Genomic DNA, 14,372 nt, shown 5'->3' with positions numbered 1-14,372 from the left:
ATTCAGTATATCCCAAAATTGTCCAAGCATATGTATGCTTCCACAGAAGATTTCTATGTAGAGTAGTTCTCACGACCTACACGTCACTCTATTTGTGGTACCTGCACCACACTAATTTTTCACAGTTACCTTTACTGTTAGCAAATTCAGTGTTAAATTATGCAAATTCCTGTGCAGCCAGTTTGTCCTGATAGCTTTTACTACACACTTTCAGAAATAATCCGATTTTTTTCTTTGAATATATCAGAATACTTATTGTGAACACATTCACTTGTGCCTGGGCCCATAATCTCTTGGAGCTATATCAGCTAAAAAAATAATTCTGAATAGAAAATTGTGGGAAGAATGTAAGCTGTATTTTAAAATCCACAATTACAAGTAACAGTGCATTACACTAGTCAGTAAGGTAGCCCCAAAGAGTATACAAAACACAGTCATAGAGGTCTATTGCACTCTGTGGAGTACACTTTGCCACAGACACATACACATACGAAATATATTGTTCATATACCCCCAACAAATGGTCATTATGCATACTTATGCCATGATATCAAGAATACTGGTGTTAATTATTGTGACAGTTATTGCTACATTGCCTTGGTGTACTCATATAATCAACACATAATTTAAATATACTTCACAAAGGTTTAAAATGTACTGATTTAGTTCTTTAAGTATTACTGTTGTGAAGTAAGGGATGTAAGTATCATAATGTTAAACAGTTAATTGTTGTATAGCAATATTAAAGATATAAAATCTCACTATGAAACTTCTCACCAAAAGCACTCAAACACAAGTCATATAATTTACAGTGTGTAGGGAAATACATTACTTATATTAATAGCCTTAAATATTTTACTTAAATATTCAAATAATTCTACTAGCTAGTCTTATTCTTGATATCTCTTTTAATTGCAATATACTGTACATTGCTTAACTTGTGGGGCCATCAAAAGTACATTCATATTTCGACACATTTCATGCAAAATATAATTTTTTTAGTGTTTTAGAAATCTTGTTTTAACTTGTTAGTCAGGTGTCTATGTGTTACTTCTTACAATTTAGACTTTTGAATGCTTCACTTGTAAAAACTACATTTTTTTCTCATATTACATTGATGGGAATAGTAAGTGATCTAGCAGCTAAATGCTAGATTAATATTCTAAAGATCACACCTTCAAAGTCCAACTATCCCAATTTTGATAGTCTTGGTGTGGTTTCTTGCATTGCACTATGTGAGTGTTGAATTGGTTTGCTTATAACATAATGACCGCTTTGATCCGAGAAACATAAAAGACAGAACTATAGGCCAATATGAGAAACTAAATGTTTAAAATTAAAAGTAACAATAGTTAATTCAACTGTGTTTTGTTAGCAAACACTTTATTTTTGCTATTAAATTGCATTGTTAACAAAAATGAATTGTTTTCATTATATCGGCAAGAATTCTTTCTTTCTCATACATCTGACAAACTTATCACAGCAACATAGCATGTGATCTATTTGAAAATTATTTTGAAAACTAGCTAGCCACTTTTCAAATACGTACATAATGTGCCTTAGTTTTTAGTGGTCAAGTATATATCACAGTTGTCAGAAAGGTCAATGAGCTCTGTTAAAAATGATGCTATTTTCGAATTAGTAATGCCATAAACGTGAATCAGTAGTTATCACACACAATAAGGTATTTGAGCTGATCTAACACTTGACTTCCATTCTTGCATCCACTCAGAAGATAAACTCTTATAGTTTTGCAAAAAATCCATTTTTTGATAATATTGTTCAAATTCACTTAAGTAGTGTCTTTTCATAAAATTGAGCACCTCGTGAATTTTCAGAAGTTCAGGGAAAACCAATTTCGTGGGTTGTGATTGTTTCCAGTCTTTTATATTAGTGATATTATCAACAGCTTCACATTCCATTTCTTGCAATAATGCTTTTCGTCTACTCTTTAAACAGTCTTTGACAAAAGCAATATTTCCTTCCTTGATTCCTTCATTTAATAGATACTGAAGATTAGACTCTATTTTCAAAGACTCTGAAGCAAATGCATCACTACCCAGCACGGATGGGTTCATTTCTCTGATAGTATATTTCAGCTGTTGTGGCAAAGAACAGAATATGTCTGCTTCAGAAATTTTGTCTTGGAAACTCTGTAATGTCTTGCAGATAGTTATAACATGATCTAAGTATTTGTTCTTAATGTTGCCCAGGTATTTTCTTCCTTTTGTAATAAATAGTGAAATTTTGTCCTCAAGATCAGAGCAAGTTCTCTCAATTTCCTGTTCTAGATCTTCCAGTAACGTTTTGTTGCTTGGGTAGCCATGCACCACTAGGAGTTTGCGTTTACAGTTTCCACGAATACATTTATCTTCTTCAAGTAGGTCAACTTTCTCTGATTGAAACTGACTATAAACTTTCATAAGTTTTTGAATTTTTGTTCCATGATATTCAATCAGTCTCTTGGCTATATACAAATCAGCAGCATGTCTCAGTCTAGATAACCACTGAAACAATATTAATGTTTCTTCACAGCAAGACTCTAGACATTGCTTAGAATAATTTTGAAACATTTCAGTACATTTTTTCATGAAATTGTCATATGTTGTTGGGAGCACACTGTTTGCTAGAGGTGACTGTGTGTTTCTGGATGCGTAAAATAAACATGCCTTTTCTTGAAGGGAGGACACAGCATTTCCTATCTCTTTATAGACAATTGAGGCAAATGGTATTTCTTCTAAAAATGGTTCAGTGTATTCTGGAAATAGTTTTCTGTAGTCAGTAAGCTTCGTTTTTCCTACTGCAACTTTATGAGCACTCTGCACTGCTTTTCCTTTCTTCATGAATGAATGACTTTTCCGTTTATGGTCTATCGTAGATAAAGATTTTCTGTTGCATGGATAGAGAAGTGCTAAAGCTCTTTTTCTGCTGTTTCTCATAAAGTTTTCGAAAGTTTCAAGTAGATGAGACGACGGGGATGCCTGCAGTTCATTCAACAATATCAGGATAATAGTTTTGAATTCATCTGTGACTCTATTTCCATCTTTTTGTAAGTTACAAAACGTATTTTTTAATGATTTTTCTGCTTCAGATAAGATCAAAGTGGTTTCTTCAGCAAACTTAAGCTCATTTAATACATTAATTAAATATTCACCAATATCTGAATAGCATTCATTCATGTCTTGCGTGACTACAGCACAGCAGCTATTTAATTCATTATCAAAGGCAGTTTGTTTTGTAATAATAAGTTTATCAACATTAGCAAGTTCAGACAAAAATAGCTGCACTTCTTCTGAGCTATATGTTCCTCCTTCACTGAACATTCTCAATGATCTTATAAAATTTAATTGGCAGTCTTGGAGGTATCGAAATTTCCGATTGCATTGCTCTTTAAAATGAAGTACTGCATTTTCAAAAATATTTTCCTCTTTAATTTGTTTATTATTTATTTTGGTTACCAGATTGTCAACTAAACTTGAGTTTTCAGATCCAGCAGCTATCATTTCCACTTCAGCAAAATAAGCTTTAGAAATCTCTATAGTGTTACTAAAAATTGAAACAAAATGTTCTAAATCTTGAAAAATCTGAGACAAATATGATTCAACTGCATTTTTATGAAGTTCTAGTAACATTTGATGATTTCTCAATTCAATTAACCTTACATTGTACACTTGTTCCACTATTCTGTTATATTGTTTGCTTTCCATGTGAATGTAGCCATCAAGTTTATCAACTAATCCATAACTCTCACCAATCATCCAGCTTTCCATCCTGAGGGAAACATCTCTTTCACAAATCTGATGGTATTTGTAAATCTCTTGCATTAGAGCACAATTCCAGTTTTCCATTGCATTTGTATGAAAATCACAAAGTTGAAGATGTTTTGGTAAATGTGCCACATATTCAAATTCAGCAGAACCATTCTGATCTAAAAAATAAGTGATTTGTTTTTCGAAATTATATTTTTCTTGCAACATACAGAATTCAGCACCAAGTAGCCGTCCTTCAATTTTAGCGAACTCTCTAAACTTTTCAAGAATGTTTATTTCTTCATTTAATTCATCTTTACAACATTGTTCTGTGTCTTGTACTAGTTTTGAAATTTTCTGCAGATGTTGATTCATAGATTTTTCACTGTATTCCATCCTTATATTAGCTATGGCCATTAAAATACCAGCCTGGTTTGACCTACGTCTCTCTAGCTGTGTTTCAACATCTTTGCCAAGAACGACTGCTATTAGAGCTTTTGTGTCCTTCAGTCTCTGTAGATGTTCGGTCCATATTCTAGCAAAGTCAGCAAGAAAACGAAAGCACCTCCCAATTTTTTTTTGCATTCTGCAAGTAGCATTGTGCCATGTTATTATTTTATAGTGAATATTATCTAAAGGGTTTTCTTCTTCTTCATTAACTGATATTTGCCATAATTGCTTCAGTGGTTGTTCTTCCTCGCCAGAGCCGTTACTTGTTGTCATACGCTCCATCTGAGATATTTCAGAGTAAATTGTATCGAAGCTATCTATGAACAACCGTAGTGCTCCACTCGATTTTTCCTTTGCTATTGAATATGTTTTTATCAGCAATTCCAAAACAAAATCGCACTGATTGCTTTGCAGCTGATCTGGCCAGTCCTCAGTTGTGTCGTCAAGAAAATAATCCCACATGAACTTACTTCCTTCCTCATTGCAAAGAAAATTAAGAAACAATTTTTGTTTTAGTTTTTGTATGTAGCTTTGACTTATTTGATCACTGCAGGGTTGTAGACTATCTTTATCCTCTACTGGCGCAATTTTAGGAACAGCATCTTTAAGGTATTCCGCCTCTTGCGCCTTCACTGAGATCCAAGCTTCAAGCTTAGATGCTAAACTAAGTTTCATTTTTATAAGTTTCGATAGTTGATACAGCACTACGTGACGCGAGAAATTGGCATATTCTCGAATATTATTCAAAAATTGGGCGTTCATATTCAGTATGTCTTGCTCAAACATGTCCTTAGGGAAATTGTTAATCACTCTCCGCATTGTTTCATAATGATGCTTTATTAATTTTTCTACTTTCACAGAATATTTTTTTTCACACGAGTAACAGTCTTCGAAGAAAGTTTCAACACAAATACCAGCGTCATATCTAACTTCTTTGCATTTTATCCATATTTCGATAAAATCTTGCTTTTGTATCAGCGATTGATCAGAAATTTCTATACGACTGAATTTTGTCTGTACAGCTTCTTCTATCAAATGGAGTTTCTGGACTAACCACTGCACTTTGCCTCGTATTTCAGTTTCTCTTTGAGCATCCAGATCGTTTTTCTCCGATATATAGTCTTGAATCAGACCAGTTTTTCGCATATCTGTACTCTTATTCATAGTTTTCTCTTTTTGCTTACACAACGAAGTAACGTTAATCATTGTAAACTTTATAACTTGATCTAAATAAATTAAAGGTGGCACAGATTGACGGTGTGACTGTAAAAGCAGCTAAACAAAGGAAATACGTATTTACAACTCCGTGTTTTATTTCATAGGCATTTATAACCTCCCTTCCTGTACTGCATTTAATATCATAAAGGAAAGTATATTTTCTTCATAATTTGTGTTTCAGTTGCTAACTATTTGGTAAGACTGTACTGCGTGTGCTGTTTTTGTAATTATTACTATAATATAATTTTGTATGTAATGTAAAAGAATCGAGCACAAAAATTTTTATGTTGTGTTTTACATGTATTTTTTGCATGTGTATTTCGGATAAATAGTTGCAATGAAATGCACTACGTCGCCGTACTTTATGCCTACCGCCACAGATTTGTGTTTGAGGTTGGCAGCGCCGTTAGCCTTGCGCACTTGCTGATAAGCAAACACAACACAGTAGTAGCCGGTATAAGATTGACAGCTTAGTAAGAAAGTCAGTCAGTTGTAGTTTTATCGAGTGAGTGGAGGTAGCCCTAGACAATATGTTGCGCTCATTTGTGAAGGCTGGCGTTAGCCAGATTCAGAAATCGTGCATGGCAACAGCAGCAGCCATTCCAGCACCAAATACAAACCCTGAAGTTCTCTACACCGGAGTACGTGAAATTTTGTTTTCTTAGGAACATACATAGTACTTACGTAATCTTAATGTTATTAAGTGATTATCAAGTGTAATAATAACAGGTGTATTTTGTTGGTACGTGCCGCTTTTTTGTGTGTATGTGGTGGTGTGTATTACTGACGTATCAATACTTTTAACGTATTAGTTTGTTTTCAAGGAACTTTACGTTTCGAATCCTCATGTGCAAGTTCGAATAAGTAAAAATGTAGTGAACAGTAGTGTACGATGTGGTGTAAGTCTTCATTGAAATGCATGAGATAATTTCAGCAGAAGCTTCTCTGCAGTATAAAATTCTTTCATCTGTTTGTATAATTTCATTGTCTCAGTCATGTAAATGAGTAAAATGACACTTTCGCTTAATATTTTAGAACTTGAAAAATATTAGCAATGTAATGTGTGAATGTTGTAGAACTTCTGCTATTGACTTTCACACTTAAGAAAGTTCCTGAAGAAGACACAATGCCTTTATCATATACGGAAGGGCTCTGCCGAAGATGAGTCGTCATAGGTAACATGCCCTTAAGACTTTCTGGATTCTTTCAAGCCATACACTTTTTTTTTTTTTTAAAAAAAAGAATGGGTTTGGTATTAGGCTAAATCCTGTATGGAGACACCATCTCACTTCTTTCACTACTTGCTTTTACTTCTTCAGGGGGCTACAAATGTTCAGATCTGCAGTTACAATCTTATCAGACTAATCAACATTGGAAGTATACAGGAGATTAGTTCTTTGGGGAGATTCAGCCAGCAAAAGATGGTTAGTTAGATAAGCTGGCGGAGAGCTTTCAGGTTGAAAAGTATGTGCTCAGTGAGTCAATACAACAGGCCTTAAGATTCTGTATGTACTTCAGTGAATGATGGCAAGAGGAATGTTCTGCCAACTAGTCCACCACCGTCATGTGTTTCATTAAAACCTCTGTGCTTTATGTGAGATCGCGATTAGATTAGCTTTCATTGCAGTTGATACATTGTGAGAAGATCCTCCAGGATGTAGAACATGTCAGAAAAACAATAATACATGATAAATATTTGCAACTAAAACAAATCAGCTAATGTACCTTCCACAGGTCCCATGTGGATTTCACAACACTCATTTACTAAAATTGCATTAATGCGCTGATTTTAAAATTAATTTTTTTAAAAATATATACGGCAATAAACGTATAATAGGACTACTACAGTACTTATTTGCAATGAACACATTATTGTACGAAATGGTGCAGAAGTTTGATTGTACTTGTGGCACACACTCACTCGCACACAAAAATCAGTTGGTGCACCAATAAATCCTTTAGGCTTCTCTTAAACTGAATTTCATTGGTTGTTAAGCTTTTTATGGCTGCTGGCAGGTTATTGAAAATGTGTGTTCTTGAATAATGCACACATTTTTGTTCAAGAGTAAGTGACTTCAAATTCTTGTTGAGATTATTCTTATTTCTAGTAGTGATTCCATGAACTGAGCTGCTGGTCTGAAAAAGTGATATATTTTTAAAGACAAATTTCATTAAAGAATAAATGTACTGGGACGTAACAGTTAGTATCCCTAGTTCCCTAGGCAGGCCTCTGCAGGATGTTCTTGAGCTTACACCACATATAACTCTTATTGGACATTTTTGTGCCTGGAAAACTTCAGCTTGGCTTGAGTTACCCCAAAAAATAATCCCATATGACATTATGGGTGAAAGTAAGCATAGTATACCAGCTTTTTCATTTTTATGTCCCCATGTCTGACAGAATTTGCATTGCAAATAGATATTTGTTTTGATGCTTCAGCAGTTCTGTGGTGTGCTCCTCCCAGTTGAATTTATTATCAAGCTGTAATTCCAACAATCTAACACTGTCCACTTCTTTATTTGCTTGTCATCATAATGTTAAAAGTTCTGAACTGCATGTAGTGTGTTTTTTCAAAGTTAAGTGACAAAGAATTGGCTAGGAACCAGTGATTAATGTCCACAAATATTTTATTAGCCGATCTTTGTAAGGCTACACTTGATTTGCTATTTATTGCAATGTTTGTATCACTGGCAAACAAAATAGACTTGGCATTTGGTAATGTTACTGATGAAAGGTCATTGGTATACAGAAGAAAAAGTAAGGATCCTAAGATGGTACCTTGTGGGGCCTCACATGTAATTAGTTTCCAGTTGGATGATTCCTGATAGCTTAATACACGTCTCTTTCCTAGTAACCTTTTTGTTTCCTGCCAGATATATAAGATTTGAACCATTTTGCAGCATTTCCTGTTACACCATAATATCCTAATTTACTTAAAAGGATATTGTGATTTACACAGTCAAATGCTTTTGACAGATAACAAAATATACCAGTTGCCTGAAACTTTTTGTCTAATGAATTAAGTAGGTTTTCCCCGTAAGTGTAGATAGCCTTCTCAATATCAGAACCTGTTAGAAATCCGAACTGCGACTATCACAGTATGTTATTTGTGATAAGATGGTTATAAAGATGATTGTACATTATCTTTTCTAAAATTTTTGAGAATGCTGGCAAAAGTGAAATTGGATGGAAATTTGATGCTATTTCTTTATCTCCCTTATTAAATAGTAGCTTAACTTCAGCATATTTCAACTATTCAGGAAATATTCCACGGATAAATGACTGGTTACACAGATAGCTTACTTAACTCAAAATCACATTCTTCTTTAATTAACTTTGTTGATATTTGATCATACCCACTAGATGTTCCTGATTTTAAAGATTTTATGATGGACATTACTTCTCCGGGGGTAGTAAGGATCAAAATCATATTATGGAAGTTACTTGAAATGTCTGGTCTGAAGTATCCCGTGGCAGCATCTACAGAACCTGACAAACCCATATTTCCAGTAAAAGTTATAAAATGTTTGTTAAAACGTTCTGCAACACTATACACATGTCACCAATGTATCACTTACTCTTAATGCTATTTGCACCTCTTCATGTCTGCTTCTACTGGTCTTCTCCTTCACTATATCCCATATTGTCTTTATTTTGTTACCTGATATGACTGACTTTCCTTGTAATATGTCAATATTACAGTCTTTAATATTTTGCATTATTTCTTGTAATGTGCAATAGCATCAACATCAGAACTGCTTTGGATTGACGGATACAGGTTTCTTTTTGTTTTACAAGATATCTTTATTCCTTGAGTAATCCATGGCTTCTTTTTAGACTTTTCTGTAACCTTGGTTAGTTTTGAGGGAAAACTGTGTTCCAATCAGGTAAGCACTTTATTAGCAAAAGTGTTATATTTTTCGTTCATGCCATGAACACTGAAAACATCATTCCAGTGCATGTCTCTGAGGAGTTTCCTAAAATAAATAATTTTTGGATTATTGATTATCCTCTTGAATTCAGATTTAACAGATTTTATATCCTGTTCAGTATTAACATTTAACTGAAGGAACTGCATGTCATGGTTAGAGAGGCCATTGACTATTGGTTTTGTAATATAATTTTGTTCATTGGACTTTTGATGTTATCAGTGGCTGTTTGTGAGCAATTGGCTACCCTGGTGGGGAACTTTACAGTGGGAATTAAGTTGAGTGATAGTGTTACTAAATTAACCCAGATATCTCATTGGGAGAGTCTTTAAGGAAATCTACATTGAAGTCACCGGCAACCACCAATTCTTTGTTTTTGGTTGTTAAATGGGCCAGTACAGCTTAAAGGTGGTTTATGAACAGATTTGTTACCTGCAGGTGCTCGGGCCCTCGAATATTTTGATGAAATGAAGATAGCTGACATTTCACATCGATTGAGTTAAAATTGGGTAAAGTTGAAATTTTGTTGGTTGTTGAAAATTCTTAACCAACAGCTGTTTATGCTGATGTAATAAGCTAGAATAATGTTTCTTGGTTCCTTTCTCAAACTGAAGGTTTTTCTCAATCCTAGCCTCTCTTAAAACTTTGTTTCCTTCTGTCCTCCCTACCGTAAAAAAAAGGGTCTTTTCTGAACCCTATAACCACTGGTATTGTATCGCTTGTGACAGTGCCTTCCCCCTTTAACTTCCGTGCTATTTTCGCAGCCAGTGTACCCTTTCCTGATGAGGTAAAGGCCATGCCTAGTATAATCGCACCTATTGAGAGAATCAACAGGAACAAATCCAATGTGTGGCCCCGCACCCGATATAAACAGCCTTTCCAACTCCAAATTAACTCTCCTGACAGAAGAGCTCAAATGAGGTTGGTCATGGCACCCAAGAACAGATACAAACTCAACACTAGTATGCTTCGATGCTGATGCAATCTTTGCAAGATCCCAATCTATACTGTACCCAGGATCTCTGTCAGTACTATTACCTGTCCCACTCACTGTAACCATGGTGTCTGCCTTAGTGAATCTTTACAAAGTGATCCTAAATCATCAGTCACGTGCTTGAGACCAGCACTAGTTTTAAAAAGATTGGTGACCTGGTATTCTGTTCCTAGTTCATCCTGCAAAAATTGGCCAACACCTCTTCCATGGGAACTACCTAACAACAACACTTTCTTTCTCTTTACTAATTTCCCTACATTCTTACTTTTCGATTTGCTACTGAAAGTTTGTTGTTCCCTGTCTACACCTGCAACTGCTTGAGGTTCACCAGCTTCTAACTGAAGCAGCAGGTCAAATCTGTTTCCCACATTCACCATGAAGCTGTCAGACAAAGTTCTAGGCCTATTCGTCCTGTTGCCTGTTGCCACTTCCCACCTCCCTTTACCCTTCTCCCTCCTGTCAAGATCTCCTCTGACCTTATCTAACTCAGCCTGAAGGGTGGCAATTTTCCCCTCCAGTTCTAGTATCTTCCTATCTCTACTGCTTACCCTACAATTTTCCCCTCCTGTTCTAGTATCTTCCTATATCTACTACATATCCTACAAAACCACTGATGAGTCGGGCTAACGGAAAAGTCCGATTCCACCCGTAAGCTTTGACCAATGACATCACCAATATGGTGGAAACGTCCATTCATAACTACTACCATGTCGCGACTATGACATTACGTAAACATGACAACAAACGCAAAAATAGATCAAAAAACCATCAAATACATATTCGTCCAAAAATATAATGAAACTAATGGTTCAACGGGGGAAATTGGGGGTTTTTGGGTGAGGACAAACTAAAAATAAACACACGCCACTAAACCAAACAACACAAGCGATAAAATAAAATGACCACAACCTTCCCAAAAATCAACTGAAAACAATATCCACAGGAATCGAACACTTCCCTTGACCTACATAGGTCAATAGAAGATACAGATACCAAATCATGGAAACCCAAACCTAAAACCACGTCCACAATCATCGCTACCTCAAAAAGCACAACAGACCAACAAAATTGGAATCAAACACTTCCCTTGACCTGTTACCCTTACCTCATCTCCACATGTAACCGTCCTTGGTCTGAGACGCCGGAACTTTAGTAAGCCTCATTTCTTCATAACAGACTGAACACTTCACAACTTCAGCCAACAGGCCGAATAGCTGAAGAAATTTTATTAGAGACAACGCACTGTCCCCCATCATTACCGACAACCGGAAACTGTTGACGTTGTGAGTCATATCCATACCTACACCAAAGAGAAAGCAATTTACCAAAATTTACCCACGACGAACAGAAAAAACTGAAAGCACAATCACCACCAATACCACACATGTGCAATGCTACCATGCAAATGAACCCCATACGCCACATAACACACTACCCATAAACACTCCACCAGAGAGAACTACCGACCACAACAATATGCCACACATGCAAACTAAACTGAAAACATCACACAACACATACACACACCACCAGAGAGCACCACCTATCACATCAAAACACCACCTACAAACACTCCACTCTCACAAACTAAATTCCGCGCCGTCTAGACATCACACACAACAGCCGCCTTAAGTCACGGGTCAAAGCCTACGGGTGGAATCGGACACTTTGGTTGACCCCATGAGTCACATTTACTTCCCCTACCCCCACGCCACTACAGTCGCCCAATTAGAAAAAACTGCAGTACCTGTCACACCAATGCCCCGACCTAACAATTCTACGGCAGGCTAATCACTTTTCATTCATGATAAATGTGATAGTTTATTATGAGTAAGTCAGTTAAACTACAAACACAAAAATATGATTCCACAAATTTGGACTGTATGCAACTGTATGAAAACAAAAACAACGGTGTAAAGTTTCTGAAACAACAACTTGAACTTTACACTAGTTGCTGGAAATGTGAGTTAAATAATGAAGAGCTACGCTACAGTTAAATTGCTGGACAGAGCAAAGAACGATTAAACAAAATTCTATAGATTTACTGTGCCAAAACGTAAACAGAAAGTATGACTATAACCCGACTGTATGATCTTTTCGTGTTTTCTGCTATATTACATAAATAAAAATGAAACCTTTAATGGTACACTTAAAAAGCATACTAAAAGACCTATTTACCACATAATCAGTACTAAATCAAATGTTGTTATAATCTAAAATGACTTATCTTTACGACAGCAGCAAAACCCGCGCTAGTCGCCTGGCTGCAGTGCTGCCAAAAGCAAATGTGCTGCTTTGTGGAATTTTTCGAAAGAAACATCACCTCCCAAATCAGGAGGATGTAGCTTATGGCTTGTGTGAGGTGTCAGAGTAAGCAAAATAGTACCATTTCCTTTTGCATATGAAACTGCCTTTCATGTTGGAAAAGTGCTGTAGAATTGGTGAAAATAACTCGCATTTCATCCAAACTCAGATTATGATTCCATTCCTAGAGCCAGATGGGACATTGTTCAACATGTTAATCTTGAAAGCTCATGTTAGGAAACTGCAGTGTGTGCATAGCATTCAAAATTGCAAAGACTGTCACAAGTGAAGCTTTTTCACCAGATATAGCGTGTCCTACTGCTGTGCAGTCAGTGTGAGACAATACTTCCGGTGGTTTGATCACAGTGGTAGCTGCTTCCTCTTCCACATTGTGCATGTCTTGCAAGTCAAGCTTGTATTTTTCATTAAGGAAAACCACATTTACCTGTAGCCATTGATAATATTTATGTTCTTATATACATTGTGAAAGTCTCTTTTATTTAGTGGATGACCTGAGCTGCTCCATTCCTTCTGTGTTTTGCCTTCCCAATTATTTAGTATAGGTTTTCCATTCCCCTTATCAAATTCATGTGCCAGAATTCTTGCAGTTTTTGTGCTTAAGCCATAATTAATTTTGCGTACAGAAAAAATAACACCAGAAACTGTTTTTCAACCACTTTTTGTGAACATTTTTAATTGTCGTTTGATGGCCTAAAATTAATTTTGCCAATTCCTAGAAGAAAAGCCTTTTCTGTGTGCTGTTTAAGTATTAATTTAGGAATACCCATGCTTGTTTCTAATTTATGCAAAAAAAAAAAAAAAAAAAAAAAAACAGTACTTCAAATGTTAACTTGGAAATGGTTAATATCATGGCAGTTGCCTATTTTATTTGACAAAGCATCAGATGTGGTGGGTTATGAACTTAAGACAACTAAAGACTACAATTTTTCTAGTTAGGTCAGTCCGTACCGAGTGGTCCAGCACTGGGTGCTTGACCATCTGAGAAAAATTTTATATTTGCTGGGTGAATTTCCCAATGTTTAGTAGCCACACATTTTTTAAAAATTGTCTATTATTTTGAAATGGTGGCCATATTTGTTCGAGGCTGCATGGGTTGTTTCATATTTTTCAAGCATCTACATTTTTTACAATTATTCAGTAGTGGATTGTCCTAAGCCTTTCAGATAAAATGCATTTAGTTCAATGCACTATGTGCTACAAATTAACATCATTATCACTTAACTGAATGTACTCTTTGAAATATTTTTTAATAGTTCAAAGTTATCAGCCACAAATTAAAAAAAAAAAAAAAAAAAAAAAAAAAACCAATTGTTGAATAGTAGTTTTCCAAAGAAGTCTTAATTTCTCAGCTTTAATAATTTTTCTGGTATTAAACTGTATAGTATAATTACTTTTTGTAGAGTATCAATGGTGAGCAGCTTGTTGTTGTTTTTGTTGTTGTTGTTGTTGTTGTGGTCTGCAGTCCTCAGACTGGATTGATGCAGCTCTCCATGCTACTCTATCCTGTGCAAGCTCCTTCATCTCCCAGTACCTACTGCAGCCTACATCCTTCTGAATCTGCTTAGTGTATCCATCTCTTGGTCCCTTCTTCTAGTCAAGTTACGCCACAAACTTCTCTTCTCCCCAATCCTATTCAATACCTCCTCATTAGTTACATGATGTACCCATCTAATCCTTAACATTCTTCTGTAGCACCACATTTCGAA

The 14,372-nt window shown here is 35.6% G+C and overlaps 1 protein-coding gene across 1 annotated transcript in view; it reads left to right on the top strand.

The window, feature by feature from the left end:
• The first annotated feature begins 5,843 nt into the window (after positions 1–5,843).
• Positions 5,844–14,372, top strand: part of LOC126412833 (aldehyde dehydrogenase, mitochondrial) — a 106,549-nt gene continuing 98,020 nt past the window's right edge. Inside the window, exon 1 of the mRNA XM_050082678.1 lies at positions 5,844–6,058. Within this exon, the coding sequence (XP_049938635.1) occupies positions 5,948–6,058 (111 nt within the window). The 5' untranslated portion in view covers positions 5,844–5,947. The remainder of the gene's footprint in view (positions 6,059–14,372) is intronic.

This window comes from Schistocerca serialis, chromosome 7 (assembly GCF_023864345.2).
Source record: "Schistocerca serialis cubense isolate TAMUIC-IGC-003099 chromosome 7, iqSchSeri2.2, whole genome shotgun sequence".
Taxonomy (NCBI): domain Eukaryota; kingdom Metazoa; phylum Arthropoda; class Insecta; order Orthoptera; family Acrididae; genus Schistocerca; species Schistocerca serialis.
This window is presented reverse-complemented; position numbering and strand designations above follow the sequence as displayed.